A 19,603-nucleotide genomic window follows, 5' to 3' on the forward strand; every position below is an offset into this window, starting at 1 on the left:
TCTGCCGGCTTTCAATGCACTGTTTTACGCATCCAGCCAGTCACTTAGCTGCGGCTCACTGAAAAGCTGAACCTACTCTGATTGGCAAATAAAATGTTCATTTGTCTCTTCTTCCTATTGTTTTGTTTTGGTAACACATGTCAGCAGCTCAATTACCCAGTTCATTAACAGCTCCCAAAGGACACGATGGCCAGCCTGTGATAAGAGGGCAATTGTGGCCCATATGGCCAATAATGGCCTCTTTCTTGGCAATTGCAAACAGAAGTCTCTTGGCCCTTTGCCTTTCAGAAGTACTGTTTTCCTGTTCCCCCGTCAGCGTGCAAATTACCTTTCTTAGCTGGACCCAGCTTGCTGTGCTTAGGGAGCCTGTGTACCCATTGCAGCCCCAGCTCTCAGTTTTAATTATGACTGACTTTAAGCTCTTGAGGGGAAAGTTCTTACCGTGGGAGACCTATTCTTAGAAAGCTGTTAGCCGATTAATTGGTTAACTAATCAGTTTTCCTAATTGAATAGCAACACATTTTCTTGGGGGATTTAGTCTCGTTTTCTCTCCGAAAGGCTCTAGTGGCAGTTACCATGGAATTTAAAAAGCTATATATTTTTAAAGCATATAGAAGTCATTTGTGGGTGTGTGTGGAGGGACTAGTCTTCTGTGAGATGGTTGGATCATATTGCTAATGGAATTCTTTACAACACACACACATAAACACACACACACACACACACACACACACACCATATCCCTGAAGTCAAAGGATTTCAGAAGTCACTGGGCTGATTTAGGTCAGTGTTCCCTTCTCCTAAATCAGTAAAGAAACTTTCCTTGCTTTGAACCCTTGAGAGGAAATGCTTACACAGGTACGGGTTGACCAGTTGTCCCTACCTTCAGCCAAATGCCACTTTAAGAGCATTTCCAGTGATTAAAAAAACTCCTGGGAGAGACCCACAGATGCATGAGTGAATGGAGAGGGACGTAAATCTTTCTCTCCAACAGCGCTGCCACAGAGGAAGCCCTTGAGAGTGGCTAGTGGGCAGGTGTTAGTTGATGGTAGAGACTGCCACCTAGAGAAAGGTGTCTCAGGTCCCTCAGATGAAAATCATGTCAGGAAACCTTGGGATGCAGGTGAGTTTGGAGTTGGGTGTCTCTGAGCCTCAGAGTAGCGGGCCATCCTGCTGGTCTATTTGCTAGCCCTTATCTTAAATAAACACCCAAGGGCTCCTGTTGAGCGTTTGAAATCTCTCCCTGTGAGGGGAGCAGAAGCACGCCTGGACCCATAAAGCATCCGGCCATATTCATAACCAATCTGTACTCTCTTCCCAGGGCAGCGGGCACTGAGGGAGTTGTCGAATGTCAGGGTCTATTTGTGTTATTTTGATTAGCCCCAACCTGGCAGGAGCTTATTTTCCTTCTAATGACCTCATGCTGTGAGGCGACAGCTTCGAAGGGAAGTGTTTGGGTCTGAGGGGGACGGGAAAGCCAGGAACACTTCTGCAAGCCAAAAGACCAGGGACGGGCAGGACCTGGGTAGGTAAGGAAACGAAGGATCTTAATTAGATTTAGTGGTCTTGAAAGTGACTTTTCTTGAGAAAGCCCTGCATAGCCTTGTCAGAAACTGCCCAGACTCAGCACCTGCCTGTCCCCACGTACAATTTTGCCAAGAATCCTTTCTTTATCACATTTGGGATGGAAGTAATAGATACCGTTAAAAACAAAGCAGTCATTCCCCAGGCCGAAACTACTGGTTAGATTATTAAATCATCTCTCTTTGTCTATTTGTTGGGAAAACTGTAGTTACTCATGAAGCGTGACTGGCTGGGGAGAGGAAAGGGGCTATGGGGGGCGGTGGTCAAGAGGATAGCGGTGAGTGAAAATATTCAAAATGCATTATATTAATAAGTGGAAATATATTCAAACCCATTATGGTGTATCATTAATATAAGGCAGGAAAAACTTTGGAAAATAAGTTATTTGAATCTCAGTCTGGGATAAGAATTCTGGAAAGAATCATTTATTACTTGTTAGCTTGCTAAATCATATATCAGTCCTAGCTCTATCTTAGGGTTTTATGGCAAATCTTTGGGTTGTTCCTGTCAGAGGTATGATTTGTTCATTTTCTTGACATATGTACAGTTTAAAAACAACATCCTGGTTTACTTTGTAGCTTGGGAATTAGTGTGGAAGAGATGCCTGCAGGTGCCTGCCAAAGTCTCTGAACTGGCTTGGATTAACCCCTACTGTGCATCCATTTCAAACTCCCCCTCCTCCCTTCTCTAGGAAAAAAAATAAAATAAAAAAAGAAAAACACCCAACCTCCTCTTTCTCATCCACTCTGCCTTTCTTTGTGTCTCCTGCACCCTGCCAGGCAGGTGTCAGAACCCTGAATGAGGGTAAATGCCCCGTTGATGGATTCCACAGATGGAGCGTGGAAATTGCTAGAATAGGACTCAGCCACAGGCCATTTCTTGGGATCCAACAAAAGCCTCCGAATAAGTCAACAAAAATCTCAAAGATCACAAAGGGAAAATGTCATTTGTCATTTACTCTGGGTCCATGAGGGAGTATCAGTCTTGCTTCGTTCCTGACTTTCACCCGAGTAAACACGGGAGAGGTCATTCACGTCTTTTTCAGTGTAGAGGGGCTACTTCAGATCTGAAAACGACTTGCTGGTCCGCTGAGTGGTAAACCTCACAGGCAAAGGAGATTCTGCAATCAGCCAAACGGTTTCAGCAAAGTGAGAGCCAGGCTGCTAAAGACTTTGCAGAATATGCAGTAGTTTCCTTCAGACACAGTGCGAAATGATTCAGGGAAGAGTCTTGTTTTTATCTTGTCCTTTATCAGTAGAGTAAAAAGGAAACAAGTTTCGCCCCGAAAGGAAGACTGCTGGGGTCTGTTCTGGGGCCATCTTAGGGAAATGAAGGATGACCAGGAAGTTGGTCCCCCAGAGATGCCCCCACCGTCTCCCTTGTCTGTAAATCCCATTGTATTGTATCTAGGGCAAACCTAGAGTTTAAATGGCTGTCATGTTTTGAGTCTTTAATTATTCAAATAGAAGGACTTGCTGGGAAGAATGACAGTGTGCCAAATGCACGCCTGTGAATCACTTTGTTTCTTCATTTTTTTTCCCCTGTCTCCCATCTCTGAATTATATTTGTCTGGAAACCAATAATTACAGAATTCCACGTGACTAAATCCCTATAAAATTGAGGCAAGATTTCATGTATAATAGTGTTAACTAGGGTGAAATATTTCCTGAGGCTACAGAAGAGGTCACAAGGGGCTAAGGGACAAAGACACACACTCTAATTCTCTAATTCCATCTTTAATTAAACTTCATGGTTAGGCCACTGGTGGTATATACTTTCGCCTTCTCTTCCCCGTTTGATTTGTCTCTGAAGGAAGGATTTGTCTTCCAGTGGGGTGTGACAGTTGTCTTACTCTTTCGTTCTTTTTAGTAAGGACACTCATTCCTCCAAGTTCAGTCTTAACGAGGTCAGGGGAAATGAACAGGATAACGGAAACTTGGCCTCTGAAAACGGAGAATTAGAGGGAGAAAGACAAAATCACACCGGATTTATAAAAATACCGAGTTGCAGCCCCCAGTTGCCCAGAGAGCTGTTATGCTTTTCAAACGTGCTGCTATTTGTTTGCTGTTTTGTCGACTGAGTTAGAGCCATCCCTACGTATTTCAAATTTCTTATTCTTTCACTTTTCTTTTGAAGGACTGTACAGCTCTTGATAGCCTTTCACCAAGAGCGTTGTAATAACAACAACCACAAAAAAACCTTCCGGAAGACTGTAATAAAGATCTAAAATGAAACAATCCCTTCAGCTGGTTATGGCTAGTGTGGAGTTCCAACCTGCCTCTGGAGGTAGGCCCAGGAAATGGCTCTTAGAGGAGGCTGCAAAGTTAAATGTTTTTAATCTTACCTCTATTCAGTATCTTGGCAAGACGGGCTTGCTTCTTAAGAATTTTATGGCTTAAAAAAATTAGACCTTGACCTTTTACAGAACTCAACAAAGTTCCACTGGACTGAATTCCACCAGGCTTTGGTTTGGTGGTGAATATCAGTGCAGCAGTTGATCCTTCTTCTGTAAACTTTTGTTTGTTTCGGGCAGTGTTTGAAAATTTGAGAGAAAGGGTAACAAAAGTGGCCATCAGCTAGATGATTGACATCTGAATTCCTAGTTTGGTTCTCTTTTCTGCTATGCCTCTTCAAAAGGACAGTGTGTGTGTGCTATTTAGCACACACCAAGGGATAAGAGATAAGAGCAAAGTGTATCTTCTGAAGTCAAACAGGCCTTGGTCAAATCTTTAACTGTGTGAGCTGAATAACCCTGGTTGTCTCGGTTTCTTTTGCTGTATCCAAGGTGGGTTGGCCTTTGCTTTGAGAGAGAGAGAGAGAGAGAGAGAGAGAGAGAGAGAGAGAGAGAGAGAGAGAGCTGCTCCCTGGCTCTTTGAAACACTGCACTGAAGTGATGTGGGAGTCAGAGGATGGATTGTGCTGGGATACTGAAAACAGAGGTAACAAAAACAATCACAGATTGTTCAGAGTTGGGATAAAAAAAAATCTGTGAGTTGTGATCCAGTTCGAATCTATAGCATTTCAATTTTAAGCTATCCAAAGCATACTGATGTGCATATTTTTAATGAGAGCTATTCTAAAATTTGAACTTTGAAAACAGTCTCTTTGATGAGTCATAGAGCAAATTTTGCATATGAGGATACCAGTGAGATCATATAGAATCTAATTTCTACAGCCTAGCAATATTTTCTTTTTATTATTATTTTTTAAAAAGAAAACAAACTATCGTTTTTTTTTTCATTTTACCTACCAATCCCAGTTCCCATTCCCTCTCCTCCTCCCAGTCCCTCCACCTACGCCCTCTACCACCCATCCACTTCTCAGAGAGTACGGTAAGGCATATTGCTTTGGGGAAGGTCCAAGGCCCTCCCTACTATATCTAGGCTGAGCAAGGTATCCATTGAAGGAGAATAGGTTTCAAGAAAGCCAGTACAAACAGTCAGGATAAATCCTTGTGCCACTGCCAGTGGCCCACAGTCTGTCCCAGCCATATGACACCCATGTTCAGAGGGACTAGTTTGGACCTGTCCGGCTGGAGTTGGTGAAGTTGGTGAGCTCCCATTAGCTCAGGTAAGCTGTTTCAGTGGGTGTCCCCAACATGGTCTTGACCTCTTTGCTCATATTCTTACTCTTCCCATTCTTCAGCTAGACCTTAGGAACTCAGCCTAGCATTTTTTTTTTTTTGAGACATCTATCTGTCTAGTCCCGAAGGAAAAAAAAAAAAAACAAAGAACCTGTAATTTCTTTCTATCAAGCTGCAATGAAAAGGTTTGTTTTCCTTTTTATATTGTATTTAGGACCCACTAACCCGTTTGTTCTACTAGCCCGAGTGATGCAGAATATGGATAATGCATGAACTACAAGGAAATGGTCTCTGTGTGTCTAAAGACTTAAAATTGAGATTTGCTCAATTCACTCAATTATTGGAAGTTAGGTTCTGTACAAATATTAAGTTTCACATTTATTGACAGATAGAAGAAATAGTAGTATTTCCATGTTAAAAAGAGCTGGATTTTCCTAGCTGGTCAATTAATCTTGGATTGCTGACTATACATATTTTAAAGCCCACATCCTTTTGGGGTTTACAGATGGGGAGAAGCTACAATTAGCTTGTAAAATTGCGGCTTTGTATGGCCAAAATTGATCAGTTGGTTCAAATAATTTTCCAGAAGAGAAATCAAGGAAATAATTTCCTCCCAGTCTCCTGAATTGCTGCTTCTAGAACTTTCCACTGCTTTTGGGTGTTCAGTTTAGGAAAAAAAAAAATAGTGATTTGTTAGCTCATTAGAGAATTTTATTTGTGGTAGAGAAGGTTGTCCTATCGAATTAAAAAATTCTGAGTCTTTTTATTTGCTTACTTGAGATGCTTCCTCAACACACACACACACACACACATTCATACAGACACACACATAGACACACATACACACACATCTTTTTTTTTTTGAGAAAAAAAATAATATCATTCCCAAGACACATACAGGTATACAAATGGTTAGAAAACTTTGAAAATAACTTTTAAGAACCAGGAGGCTCACCCAAACAACTCTAAATAGATATTGGGAGGCTAACAGAGAGTAGATTTGCAGAGAAATTGGTGTTAGAAAAAAATTGAAAATTTGCCATGTGTTTTCATCCATTCAACTTGCAATTATTAAGTACCTACTGTGTGCCAAGAACCCAGCACGAGCAAGTCAGGGCCTTGACCACACAGAATTTATTTTCTGGGGATATTGATTGTTAGGTAAAACATGGTGGTCTTGACCCTCAGGATTAATTCTTGCTGGTCCCTGCCAAGCCAACCAGGCTTTTTCTTCAGAAACCGGAGATGCTTTTGATGAATCGACCTGACAGTGCATGACACATCATATTTACTTGGGAGAATTTAATAACCTTAGAGAGTCCCCAAGGAAACATGAAAATTTCTGCATACCTTTATCCTAATGGGATCATAGTAACAGAAGGTGGCCGTGAGGGTTTAGGGTTCTCACAGGCAGAGATTCTGGAAAGGCCTTTATCTCTGTTGAAACTTTCACCTACATTCACCGTGGAAAGAGAAATCAGAGCAACAGAAATCTGGAGTGGGGACGGAAAGGGATCTGTGGAAATGAATGGTTTCTTTGGGGGAATGGGTGATTTGTTCCTCTAGGAGTGTAGTATTTACAATTTAAACATACTTATAAAAAGTAACAGCTGTGGACAAAGTGTGGCAGGAAGTGTTGTATATGCTTGGGAATTATGGGCGGGAAAAGAGATAAAATGGACCAGTTTCTAGAAGTTGTTCTTCGGTTGTCATCCAAGATCTGCCACGCTATCCCCTGAGACTGTGTCAGCGATGCACATTTGAAGGGCTCAGACCCAGCTACCGAATCCCAAAATGGCAGCCTGTGTTTCGCTGAGGCCTCTGAGTGATTCTGCTGGCCTAGACTCCTGAGAACTACTGTTCTAAAACTGTGCAAATCAGTGCCTGGTTATTTGGCTCGCTTTTATCAAGTAGATGTCCTTATAGGATGTACTGGGAGCTGCTGAACTTTATGATGTAACACGTGCCATATTTCATTTTGAATCTCCCTTTAAAATATCCTGGCAGCTAAAGGAAGCCAGGTTTTAAAGTTAATACCTAAAATAAGATCTATCTCAATGAGATAATGTTATATTAAATTAGGTGAGGGTAAGTTGAAAAAAAATGTGCACGACATAATACACACTAAATGTACTGTTTGCAATTTTTGCTTTTATGTGAAGTGCTTATGTTTCCAGGTGTGTTTTCCTTAATTTTCCAGATGAGGTGGCTAACTTACTGTTTCCTCATTTCAATCTGTGGGTGTGCATCAAATATAGAAATATTGAAATGATAGAACACTTACAGCCGCACCTAGGAACTCACTTTACCTTTTGGGAAGTTTATAATTTGTACTAAAATACAGTGACATTTTCATTTCTATGGGACAGAATTAGGCTTGATCTTGAGAAGTTATGGGGACAGGGAGAAGGCTCCCAGGCCTGACAACCTGAGTTTGGTCTCCAGGACCCACGTGGTGGAAGGGGAAAACCAACTTTAGGAAGTAATCCTCTAACTTCCTTATGTCTGTTGTTACTCCAGCGCCTTTATACGTACCCCCAAATATGTAAATATTTTTTTTTAAAAAAAAGCTTAGATCAATAGCTTGGAAGGATAGCATACACTTATGATTCCAACTGTCTGGAGGCTGAGGCAGGAAGATGATGAATTTGATTGGAGCTTGGACTCCACATTGAGTTTGAAGCTAGCCTTGGCTAAGTAGTTGACCCTTGTGCCAAAACAATCTCCACAGCAAATTAGAATTATAGAACACATTGTGTCTTTTTACTACTTGTCTGCTCCTACCAGCTTGAGTTAGAAAACAATTATTTTGATGTTTACAGAAGTTATTTATTTTTGTTGTTTGTATAAATGGTGTGTGTGTGTGTGTTGGCACACTTACATGCCAGGTGCATATGTGGAAAACAACTGTGTAGAAGTCAGTCCTCTCCTTTCAAGTTTATGTGGGTCCTGGGGGATTAATCTTTGGTTGTCAGGTTTATGTGGCAAGTAAATTTAGCCACTGAGCCATCTCGACACCGCTACCTTGATGGTGACTTGAAGAACCTCAGTTTTCTGGCTGGTGTGCCTATTTGCTATAGCACATCTCAATCCCTTCTCTGAAGGTTCCCTAGTTCTTTGGGCAGTGGTTTTAGGGTACATTTGAATGTGCTCAGGAGCAAAGACACTGTGGGTTCTCCTCCTGTCTTGGACTCTGCCCCAATAGCCATGGCCACACGCTGTCCCTTGCCCCAGATTTTGGTAAGGGCAGCTCTCCTGCCCAGTGCCCAGGTCTTGTGTGTCTTCGATTCACAGACAACACTCGTTATAGATTATATAGATTATCAGATGCTCTCTTATGGGAAAGACTTTCTGTGAAGGCACTAATACTTTTGACAGAAACAAGGCAAATCATGTACCAACTCTTTCCTTATGAAATGATGGCCTAGAAATGGCATCACTGGTGTCCCAAGCTTTTCAAGCCCTTCTTACAGCTTCTTTCTTTAAGAATCCAGATCTTGCTTTTATGGGTGAAGTGGATTATTTATTCCATTTCTCTCATTCTCTGGTTCCCACTTCTCTTTCTAGTCATCTGCATATTAAGTGATAAAGCTCACCCCCTCCCTATTAATATAAAAAAGATGCAGGCTGCTTGGGGAGGAGTCATCGTAGGGTCAGCTTCAGGGTCTTTGGTCCTGTGCAGTCATGCAGTGTCCTGAGAAGGGTCTAAGCACTGGTTAATGCTGTCTTGAAATCTGTAATAACTTTTGAACAAGGGGCCTGCCCTTCCCTTTTTGCCCTGGGCTCCTGCAGTCAGGCAGCTAATCCAGACTGGTACCCTGCCTCAGCAGAGATGCAGTCTTTGAACTTCACTTTAGGGATGGTTCACCGAACAGTGTCTCCCTTCTGGATTAGTTCTTGAGATTGCCATTAATAAAACAGGAGTTTTCCTTAAAGTACGTCCCAGTCTCTGGAGATGAGAGATAATGATATTTTTATAGGACCGGCAAAGCCTAGAGCATATGGGAATCCTGCAATAACTTACTACTGCCCATTCTTTTTAGATACCCAGTCAAGTTTAAAATATTTTGTAGTAACATCTTTTCTAGCATAAAGGTTAATAGTATATTATTTTATAATTAAAATTTAAAGTGAGCATACAAAATAATGGTTTCATTTTGGCATTTTCATACATGTATGTTGTTAACTCTCATTTGTCCTCTCCCATCATTAGTAAACAAATTAAAAGCTGGGTATAGTGGCACACATCTGAAATCCCAGCACTTGGGAGAATGAGGCAAGATTTTTGAGTTTCAGGCCAGCCTGGGCTATGTAGGGAGACCATGTTTCATTTATTACATAGACAAATGCTAAGCACAAGGCTTTGGAAATGGGATATGACTAATCCTTGTTTTCTAAAAGCTCAAAATAGCAAATATCCAGGGCAAAATTTTCAGGGGGCCGGAGGGGGATTGCTGCAGGAAGACAGAGTGCAGGGGGATCATAAATATTAAATAGCCCTATAGAGGTATATGGAGGGGCTTGGTGTCTTGAGAAGACATTGAGAAAGTACTTTAAGCTTCCAGTCACGGTGGCTGGGGAGACTTTCTTTTTGATTTAATTTTACTACGGTTTTCTTCCCCTGTCCTGTGTTTTTAGCCTCAGCGCCTCAGTCAGACGAAGGCTCTGACATCGATTCTGAACCTGACCTACCGCTGAAGAGAAAGCAGCGCAGAAGTCGGACCACCTTTACCGCCGAGCAGCTGGAGGAACTGGAACGCGCTTTCGAGAGAACCCACTACCCAGACATCTACACCAGGGAGGAGCTGGCCCAGCGGGCGAAGCTTACAGAAGCCAGAGTACAGGTACCGATGCCCAGACACTGGAGACATCTAGGAAGACACCCCCACCACCGTGGGGAGGGGGATCTCCTCTTGGGAAATATTTTTGTTATTTGTTTGGTGGTGAAGTTTCACTAAGTACCAGGCTGCTGTGCGCTCATAAGCCTCCTGCCTCAGCCTCCTGAGTTCTGTGCTTCTAGATAGATATACAACACAACACCCAGCTGAAAAGTGTTGGAAACCAAGAAAACCACATTAGCAATAGTGCTTAGTGAATGCATATCTGTAGGCTTTGGTTATTGCTATGAATGTTACGTTTATGACACACACAAATTAATTTCATTTTTATGCATCCCGATGGTGTACCAGAAACTATATGGCTGCTGAGGGTGGTTCCCAGATTAATAGCAAACATATTTTGAGTGGTCATTTTGCACCAGGCACTATTTTAAGTCTTGTATTTCACATGGGTTAACTCATGAATGATTACTAAAACCCTTGGTTGACATAGTTACTATCCCCAATCGATGGATAAGGAAATAGAAACTTCAGCTTGTTAAAAAATTATCTAAGCTAACACTGCTGCTTGATAGTATAGAAACCTCTGGATTCCACGTGCTTTGTCTGTGGCCTTTCCACTAGGAAAATGTGGAAAGTGCATACAGTAGTCCTTTCATTTACAGATTGTAGACTCTGGAAGCAATTATATTATTTTAACAATATAATTATGATATCTGATTTTGGTTGTCAATTTGACACACCTAGGCAGAGGAACGTGTCCAGTTGAGGAATTGCCTCCATCAGATTAGCCTATGGGTATGTCTGTGGGGCATTTTTTTTTGGATTGCTGATTGCTGTAGGAGAGTCTAGCCACTGTGGGTGGTACCACCTCTAGGTACCATCCTTAGGTGGTCTAAGATTGTTCAAGAAAACAGGTTGAGCATGAGCCAGAGGAATCAAGCCAGTAAGCAAGATTCCTCCATAGTCTCTGCTGCGACTCCTGCCTCCACATTCATGTCTTGGCTTCCTTGGGCAGATGATGAATTGTAAAGCATACAATGAAATAAATCCTTTCCTCCCCAAGTTGCTTTTGATCGTGTTTATCACGGCAACAGAAAAAAAAAAAAAAACTAGGTCAATCAGGTTTGATTCTCTTTTACCTTTTTACATGACTCTGTATGTGGTGTGTGTGTGTATGTATATAGTGTATATGTGGCGTGTGTTTGTGTGTAGACTGTGTGTGTATGTGGCGTGTGACGTGTGTATGTGGTGTGTGTGTATGTGGTATATGTATGGGGTGTATGTGTGGTATATGTGTGTAGTGTGTGTGTGTGGTGTGTGTGTTATATGTGGAGGTCAGAGAACAACCTGTGGGAGTCTGTCCTTCCTCCACATGGGTTCTAGGGATTGAACTCCGATCAAACTTGGTTTCACGCATCTTTAACCAGCCGAGTCATTTATACAGCCCTGAGTTATCTTCTGAACTCTTAGGAGGACTCTAGAAAAGACTATTTAAGTTAACATGTCCCTCTCGAGTGTCCAATAATGTTCTCTTAACCAGTGGTGCACTTTCACTTCAAGTTTTGAGCACATTGCACAAGACTAAGGGATTCCCAGCACCCTTTACCATCCCAGAAGTTGATTTTCTCTATCTGGAAATGCCACGTGACATACCCAGCATTTCATAATTGAAGTCAGGCTGGTACTTTGGCAGGGAGCTACTCAGTTGTTGATGTGGTCCCTTATCAACACTTTAACCTGTCCATCACATGACCTTGTCTTGTCTATTGAAACAGCTTCTTCCAGCTGCAGAGTCTAGGGAGGAAAATGGCTTTATTCAGCCTTCTGTGTGATCTGTCATACCAGAACAGTCAGGAGGTGAAGAGATGGACTAGCAGTTCCCTCCAGGAGAGAATAATGATCACCATATGAATAACCACAAACAAATGAACAGAGCAGATGTGTCAAGTGTCGATAGAATTGCATCATGTGGGTGGATAAAAAGAAAAGTTGAGATTTTGGAGCAAAATGTTGGCCAAATATTTATTGGTCAGAGATGGGGAGGGGAGCACACTAATCCACGGGCAGAACAAAGGGACAAGCTGGAAGTGCCTGGGCTCTCTGAGATGACCACTCAGTTTTCCACCCAGGCATTCTGGAGAGATCAGGAACTAGTCCTTTCCGGTTGGAGTATGGAAAGGTGGGAGAAGGATGGGTGCAGAGCGAGGCACAGGACATCCCGTGAAGGCTTAGCTATGATGCTACCTGGCTCACATTTGTAAAGAGCACTGGGAACTGTGGCAAGAAATAGATCATGGCGTTGGGAAAGATGGGATGATGGCGAAAGGGTTCTGAGGTAGGCAGCTGTTGTGTAAGCTGGAGGTAGGATGGAAGGATGAGGAGAAGGGCCACAGACACGCCAGGCTTCTCAAGACTGAATATTTAACATTGGAAGTATTGAGGTGGGGAGATTGCTCAGTGGTTAAGGCACTTGCTGAGCAAGCACGAGGCCCACAGCCAGGATCCCCAGAACTCAAGTAGATATTGTTAGGCATGGCGCCATGTCTGTAATTCCAGCCTCAGAGGGAAGAGACAGGGCATCACCAGAAAAAGCTGGCTAGCCTCAGACTAGCCCTGTTGGCCAGCTTTGGGTTCAACTGCAAGACTCTGCTCCAAGAGATAAGGTGGAAGAGATTGAAGCTGATTCCCAACATCAGTCTTGAACTTTCACATGTACACCAACACAGATGCATGGATTCTTATCTATGTGAACACACACACACACACACATTGAACAAAAATGGGACAGTTGAATTTATCTACCCATTTCACTGGGACAGAGTGCTCCGCTTCTCACAGGACAGAAACCATCTTCTTTAGCCATGGACCAGGATGCTTTTCCTCTGTATCCCAGTGGGCTGGGCTGAGGGCATCAATAGTTCTCATATGCTGTAATACTAAAACCACAGGTATAGCATCTGTCTTGCTTCTGTTAGAGTCCAGTGAGTGCCCAGTTTAAACGCAAGGTGAGGTCCAATGATTTCCCATTGAATGCCCACTCTATTCCCACTCTTAGCTCTTGTATTTCATGGCTGGCCCAGCCGGTGTACTGAAAGGCTGGTCCACAATCAGTTCTGAATGCAGTGTGAATAAAAACTAAACTTCAGAACGACGAGACAAAGAAAGAGTGAGAATCTGAAAGTCCTCACTCTCTTATTCTTGCCTTCATCAAAAGCGAAGGAGGGACAGAATGCGTTTCAAGCCCACATGGCTTGCACAGTCCCCAACATTCTCGTCTGGCTCAGTGGAGGCCAGAGCACAATAATAACAGCCTATTAACTTTCAGAGGACATGGGATCAAACCAATAAAGAGCGGTTTATATTTTTCTATATGGTTACCTCCCCGCAAAAGCAGGGCCCTCATTAATGTAACAGCTGTCTTAATGTGGCTTTAACCCGGTGACTCTTTACATTCCGTATGGCTTCTTTAGCTCCCTTGAGACACATCATGTCTTGCACCGGGCTATGATCTACAGCCTAACAAATTCCCTAGAACAGCCAGCACATGGATCTTTTACTTAACCCAGCAGGAAAAAAGAAGAGGGCAGTTAATCACTGATTAAAATGCCAGCCGAAAATGCTGGAGTCCTTGGGAAGAGCTGGGAAAGCAGTAGCTAAATCAACTCACTTTGAATGATAGCCAGAGAGTGTGAGTTACTTTAATTTGGGGGCACCTGGGAAAAACCAAACCTCAAATCCTCAAAGCCCAAACCATGTCTACATTCCACGTTTTCCCCCTTGGAGGAAAAATATTTCCAGTCTCTTCTGGATGGAGATGAAGCTAAAGCTATAATAACTTGGGCCTTTGTCAGTGTTGCGTAGAAATTTGTTTGGACACTTGTGTTTCTCGATGCCAAATCTGAGCATGCAGCAAGCTAAGGTTCTCTGTTGTGCAGCAAAGGCTCCATCTAGAAATAATGTCAGAAGAGGAAGAAGGAAAGAGAAATCGGAAAAAGAAAAGAGACAGAGACAGACTAGTTGCTGAATTCTTTGGGTAGCTGCTCAAAAGCAAACAATGGGAGCATGAAGGTTTTATTGAGACAGAATTACTTGCAGATATTTGTGGCATGCAAACGTTTTAGTATTTCATCTCAGAATGAAGTAGGTGAGTTTCTTACTGTCAAGAGGAAAGAAGACACAAAGAACAGCTACCTGTGGAAACAGCATTTGGTCACAACATAGGAAGTGCAGCTTTTGGTTCCAGTTTGCTAAGATGTTTTGTTGAGCTTGGGTTAGTTTTATCTGTTTAGGTATGGGGTGATTATATCAAGTGATCTTGGCCTGGTTTCAAGGACCACCAGGGTACTCATGGGTAGATTTCAGGAGATCTGGGCAACATACGATGTGTGTGCACGTGAACATTTGTGTATGCGTGTATGCGTGTATGTGTGTGTGTGTCTATCTGTCTCTGTGTGCATGCACATGTGTCTATCTGTACAAGTTTTAACTAGAGACAGTGTCTCTGGTTTCCATATTTTCAAACATTAGCTCTCCTTTAACGCCAAACTGAAAGCTACTAGGGGGACTTGGAGAGATGGCTCAGTGGTTATGAACACTTGGTACCCATTCAGAGGACCCTGGTGCAATTCTCAGCATCTACATGGCAACTTACAACCATCTATAACACCAGTCCCAGGTGATTTAGTGCTCTCTTTTGGCTTCCTTTGAAAGCACCAGGCATACACCGGCAGGCAAAACACCATACACATAAATAAAAAAATAAGAAAAAGGAAAAAAAGTCTATTAAGTGGCACTCTCTCTCAAGATGTTCTGTATTAGAAATTTGGGGTTCTCAGGAAAGCCCAAAGGAGTCTTAAAGTTACTTGACATACCTCTACCGTTTAGAAGATAGGATAGGTATAGAAAACCCTGACTCCAGAATGGAACGAAATGATGGTCACCTGCCACTCTCCACCCCAGCTTGCTCTTGTTGTGTCAGGATGCAGATGACTGGGCTTGCGCGTGTCCATGGACCTGTGACACACGTGAGGACATGGCTATCCTCCCCCTCTGCCTGTTCTCCCTCCACCCATAGCCTAAAGCTGGGGAGCAGCAATGATGGGAGGGAGGCTGGGGAGAGCAGGGCAGTGGAAGAGGAAGGAGATGGGAATGAATGAGAGGGTCTGGAGGAACCAGCAATAAGTGCTGAAGTTACCTACTTGGCTTGCAGCAACTCTCCTTGACGTGGTAGCAGTACAAGTCACAGAAGCTAGCGTTCAGCCTTCTACAACCCTGTGGCATTGCCTTTTAAAGGATGGAGTATTATGCCTTCCTTCCCATTTGTCAAATTGCATTTGAAATAACCCATCTGGAACAATGTAGGTTACACTGCCTTTGAGGACAATCCAAAAATGTGAACAAGTAATTTATTGATGGGTAAAATTAGGCTCACACCATGGTACAATTAGCACTAATCCATGAAACTTGGAAGCAAATTTGACCTAAGCCACCATTCAAGTCAAACTGGCTCTCCATTATTTGAGGTGTTCTGTGGGCACTTCTCTGTTTACTCATTGGCACAAAAGGCTTTGGCTGCTGACAGAGGAAAGGACAGCAAGCCAGGCTTTAATTAGGTTTTCTCAGAAGCACCCATGTGAGCTTTTAATTTAGCAGTTAGTATTTATTGAGCATTTAATATCTCCTAAGCATCTTTGTAAGTGCTTTGCCTTATTGTCCTCTTAAATTATCTCAACAGTGTCTTGCAGAAGTTCTATGCATTTCTCATTTAGCAAAGGAGAGGTCAGAACTCCCCAAACACTGAGCAAAGTGGTCAAGGTCAAAGTGGTGTCAAGTGGGGAGCTAGGGCTTGCCTTTTGACTGGCCTAGTGGTGTAAAAAGCTTTCCTTCATTTTCCCCGTGGAAGTGCTAATCCCCCACCCCAAGTTATTCAGGGTTGAGTTTGAACAAGTTGGTCACTTTCCTCAGGGAGTTTAAAAAACAAAACAAAACAAAACAATCTTTTCTCATTTTACATAGGAATCCCAGGTCCCACTCCCTTCCCTCCTTCTGCCCCGCTCCCCGCCCATCTCCTCCTCAGAGAGGGAAAAGCTTCCCATGGGCAGTCAACAAAAGTCTAGCACGTTGTTTTGAGCAAGGACCAAGGTTCTTCACAGAGGGAAATTTTATGAAAATTTTATTCTTATTTTGAAACCCACTATCCTTTCCCCATCATGGTTATCATGATATTATAGAGAACTTTGAATGGTTTGAATTTTACCCCACATAACTGCTGGATATTATTATATTGTAGAAATCCACGTGAAGATTATTTTTAAGGAAGTGTAGCTATCATTTTATTGACAGACTCCATGGCAAGATAATAAGACTTGGGACAGGTAAAAATGAGCTAGGGGGGTATACTGAATGTATTTGATATCACACAGACAATTACGGGCAATTCGCTATATATGGTAGTAGACTATCAAGTCATGGACGTCTCTTTCCTTCACTTGCTTAGTTTGTTAGCAGTTATGGGAAAGCCAGAAGAGGTGACGTGGAGAGAGTAGAATTACATGGACTCCTAGATCACAGAATTACACTTAACAGATAGCTGACTTTGAAAACCTTGTTCTTTCTACCTTATTGGCAAAGACATTCTTAGAACAGCAAGAGCCAGTTTGTTTCTGTTGGTATAGTTACTCTCTTCAAAATATGGAGAAATTTCTTCAAAAACATATAGTTTTTAAATGTGTGTGAATGTTTTGACTGCATGAATGTCTGTGTACCACGAGTATCTAGTGCGTGAGGAGCCCAGAAAAGGGATTCTTATTCCCTACAACTGGAGCTGGAGATGGTTGTGAGTCATCACATGGGTACTGGGGAATTAAACCCAGGTCTTCTGGTGCTCTTAACTGCTTAGCCACCCCTTCAGCCTCTAAGACGGAGACATTTCTAACCACTGTAACCAAGTCATAATTCTCTCGACCTGTTGGGGATGGAACCATCCTGGATCATGCTTCGCAGTAGATTATGTGTTGATTGCCTGTTAAGAATTGATAATTCACTGCTGAGTTATGGAAGGCGCCCGCCCGAGTAGCAGAATTACTTTTCTCCTTCAGTTATGTATAGGGTGATGACAACATTCCAGTATCCCCTGCTCGGTCGGCAAAGGTATTGAAAACAAAGGTCATTTCAAGGGCAACTTCTTTTTCCTGCTGGAAATTAAAGATGCTGCTTGAGTTTTAAACCACGAGGCAAAGGTTGAGTTCTGTTTTCAGCATTAGTCTGTTTTCCCTTTAAGTCGTGTGTCTGGCAGGCATGGGTGGGTTGAGAAACACAGAAGTTATCATTGGCTGGATCATTAAAAACCTCCGATTAAAATCCTCTGGGTGTATAAGAGGAGACAGGCAGGCTGGTCCTCACTGGCTCGGTTTTTCTCTCCATATATAGGAAGCCTCAGTTTAAATGTTAGGATTATTTCCTTTGGGAATCCTGAACTTCCGGTTGAAAGTTTGTTTTTCAGTAAAGCGTTGCTTCTCAACTATTTTTCTTGACTTTTTTTTTTTTTTTTTTTTTTTTTTTTTTAAATAATGCTTGAGTTTGAACCTGAGACCTTTTTGCGCTAGGAAAATTCTTTATCATTGAGGTATACATCTACCTCCTTCCTGTCATTCTTTTGAATTGTAGCTATAACAGGTACTATGCAATAAACATTTAAAAATAAACCCCTTGAGGGCTTGTTCTATATCTCCAGTAATTACTAGTGTCAGTTTGGAAACATAAAATGAGCGCAAACTTCAAATCCGTAGCCACTTAGTTTGTTTAGATTCTGTTTTTTGAAGGTAATCATGGAAAGTGATGATAATTGTTCATCATTACTTGGGCAAAGATGACCTCTTCTTTGTTTTTTTCGTTCTCTCTTCCTCCCTTCCTCCCTTCCTCCCTTCCCTCCTTCCTCCCTTCCTCCCTTCCTCCCTTCCTCCCTTCCTCCCTTCCTCCCTTCCTCCCTTCCTTCCTTCCTTCCTTCCTTTCTCTCTCTCTTTTTTTGTTGATTTTTTGGTTTTTTTCAATACAGGGTTTCTCTGTGTAACAGTTTTGACTGTCCCGGAACTCACCTTGTAGACCAAGCTGGCTTTGAACTCTGCCTCCTGAGAGCTGGGATTAAAGACATGTGCCACCATGCCTGACTTTAGACCTCTACTTTTTGACATTGGTAGACCACTCTTTGATGCAGTGGAATGCTGAGCTTCATGGGGAGCTCAGGCATAGCCAGCCCTGGTCAATCTAAGCTGGTTTATTAATCTAAAGGTTCTAGAAGGCAAAGGGTAGAGAATTGAACACCCTGCTTCAGCAATAGCCAAGCACAGGGTTCTGAGTGCTTCATGGAGGGGTGCTCTGGAATTCAGGATGGTGACCACGTGAATGAAGTCACCTCAGGGCATCTCTAGGAGTTTCACTTCTCCCAGGATAGCATGGAAATTTGGAACTCTGTGGCATGTAGTTGATTTTAAATTCCAGAAGGGTCTTTTGAACTTGTCGCTTTATCATGTTTGGCTACAGTATATGGTAGGGTAAGTACCTCCAGGCATGAATTCTCACTTCTAGACTCTTCCACTAACATGGATGATGCCAAGCTCTTCCTTGGTTTTCGTGCCATGATGCCTCTGGGAGTCATTAATAGCTTCGACTTGGAGGGAAAAAACACAACCAAATGCCAACTAGAAATAGAGCATTCATGGTACTGTCATACCAGGTGGCAATTTATCAAGCCAAGTGAAGCTCCGATTCAATTATTTATCCACATGGGAAAATACTAGATTGCATTATTTTCCCCTTGGGTATTTACCCAAGGGGTATGAAAAGGTAATATTTGGGGCTGGTGAGAAGGCTCAGTGGGCAAAGGTGCTTGCCACCAAGCATGATGACCTGTGCTCAAGCCCTGGAGTGCATACAGTGGAGGAATTGACTCTTGCAAGCCGTGTCCCAATTACATTCTAGGCCAGGGCATTCCCTGCTGAATTCTCTTTTCTTAGCCAGGCTGATCACATCTTTCTACTCTCTACTGTGACCTCTATCTAGAAAGATAATCCTTGTGATAATTAAATCCAACATTTAAAATGAGCAGAAATTTTGTCCCCACTCTGAAGTCTTCCTGATTCCTTGACTTCCTAACACAAGGCTTCTGTGTTCTGTGAGCAATTCTTCTGGGTTCCGTTGAAGGAGGCCTCCTGAAAGTGACTTACCCATCGCATCCCTTCTTATCCCTTCAGCCTCAACTGCGATGTGCTTCTTCATGTTAAATTTTGGAGAACTTCCTATACAAATGCTAATACTTTTGGTTGATTGGAGTCTCTTTTTTTGTGGTATGGTAAATACTATGTGTACACCCTGGAAAATCTACTCCAAGTTTTACTTTTTTTTTTTTTTTTGTTTTTGTTTTTGAGGCAGGGTTTCTTTGTGTAACAGTCCTGGCTGTCCTGGAACTGGCTTTGTAGACCAGGCTGGCCTCGAACTCACTGAGATCCGCCTGCCTTTACCTCCCAAGTGCTGGGATTAAAGGTGTGCGCCACCACTGCCTGGTTGTTTTACATCTTACTTACTTAGATTTAAATCATAG

General features: G+C 42.6%; 1 protein-coding gene across 2 annotated transcripts in view; it reads left to right on the top strand.

Annotated features, from left to right (window-relative positions):
• Window positions 1-19,603, top strand: part of Pax3 (paired box 3) — a 93,384-nt gene that overhangs the window by 54,702 nt on the left and 19,079 nt on the right. For both annotated transcript variants that reach the window (XM_057762401.1, XM_057762402.1), the window contains exon 5: window positions 9,806-10,011. In XM_057762401.1, the coding sequence (XP_057618384.1) occupies window positions 9,806-10,011 (206 nt within the window). The remainder of the gene's footprint in view (window positions 1-9,805; window positions 10,012-19,603) is intronic.

Source organism: Chionomys nivalis, chromosome 2 (genome assembly GCF_950005125.1).
Source record: "Chionomys nivalis chromosome 2, mChiNiv1.1, whole genome shotgun sequence".
NCBI lineage: Eukaryota > Metazoa > Chordata > Mammalia > Rodentia > Cricetidae > Chionomys > Chionomys nivalis.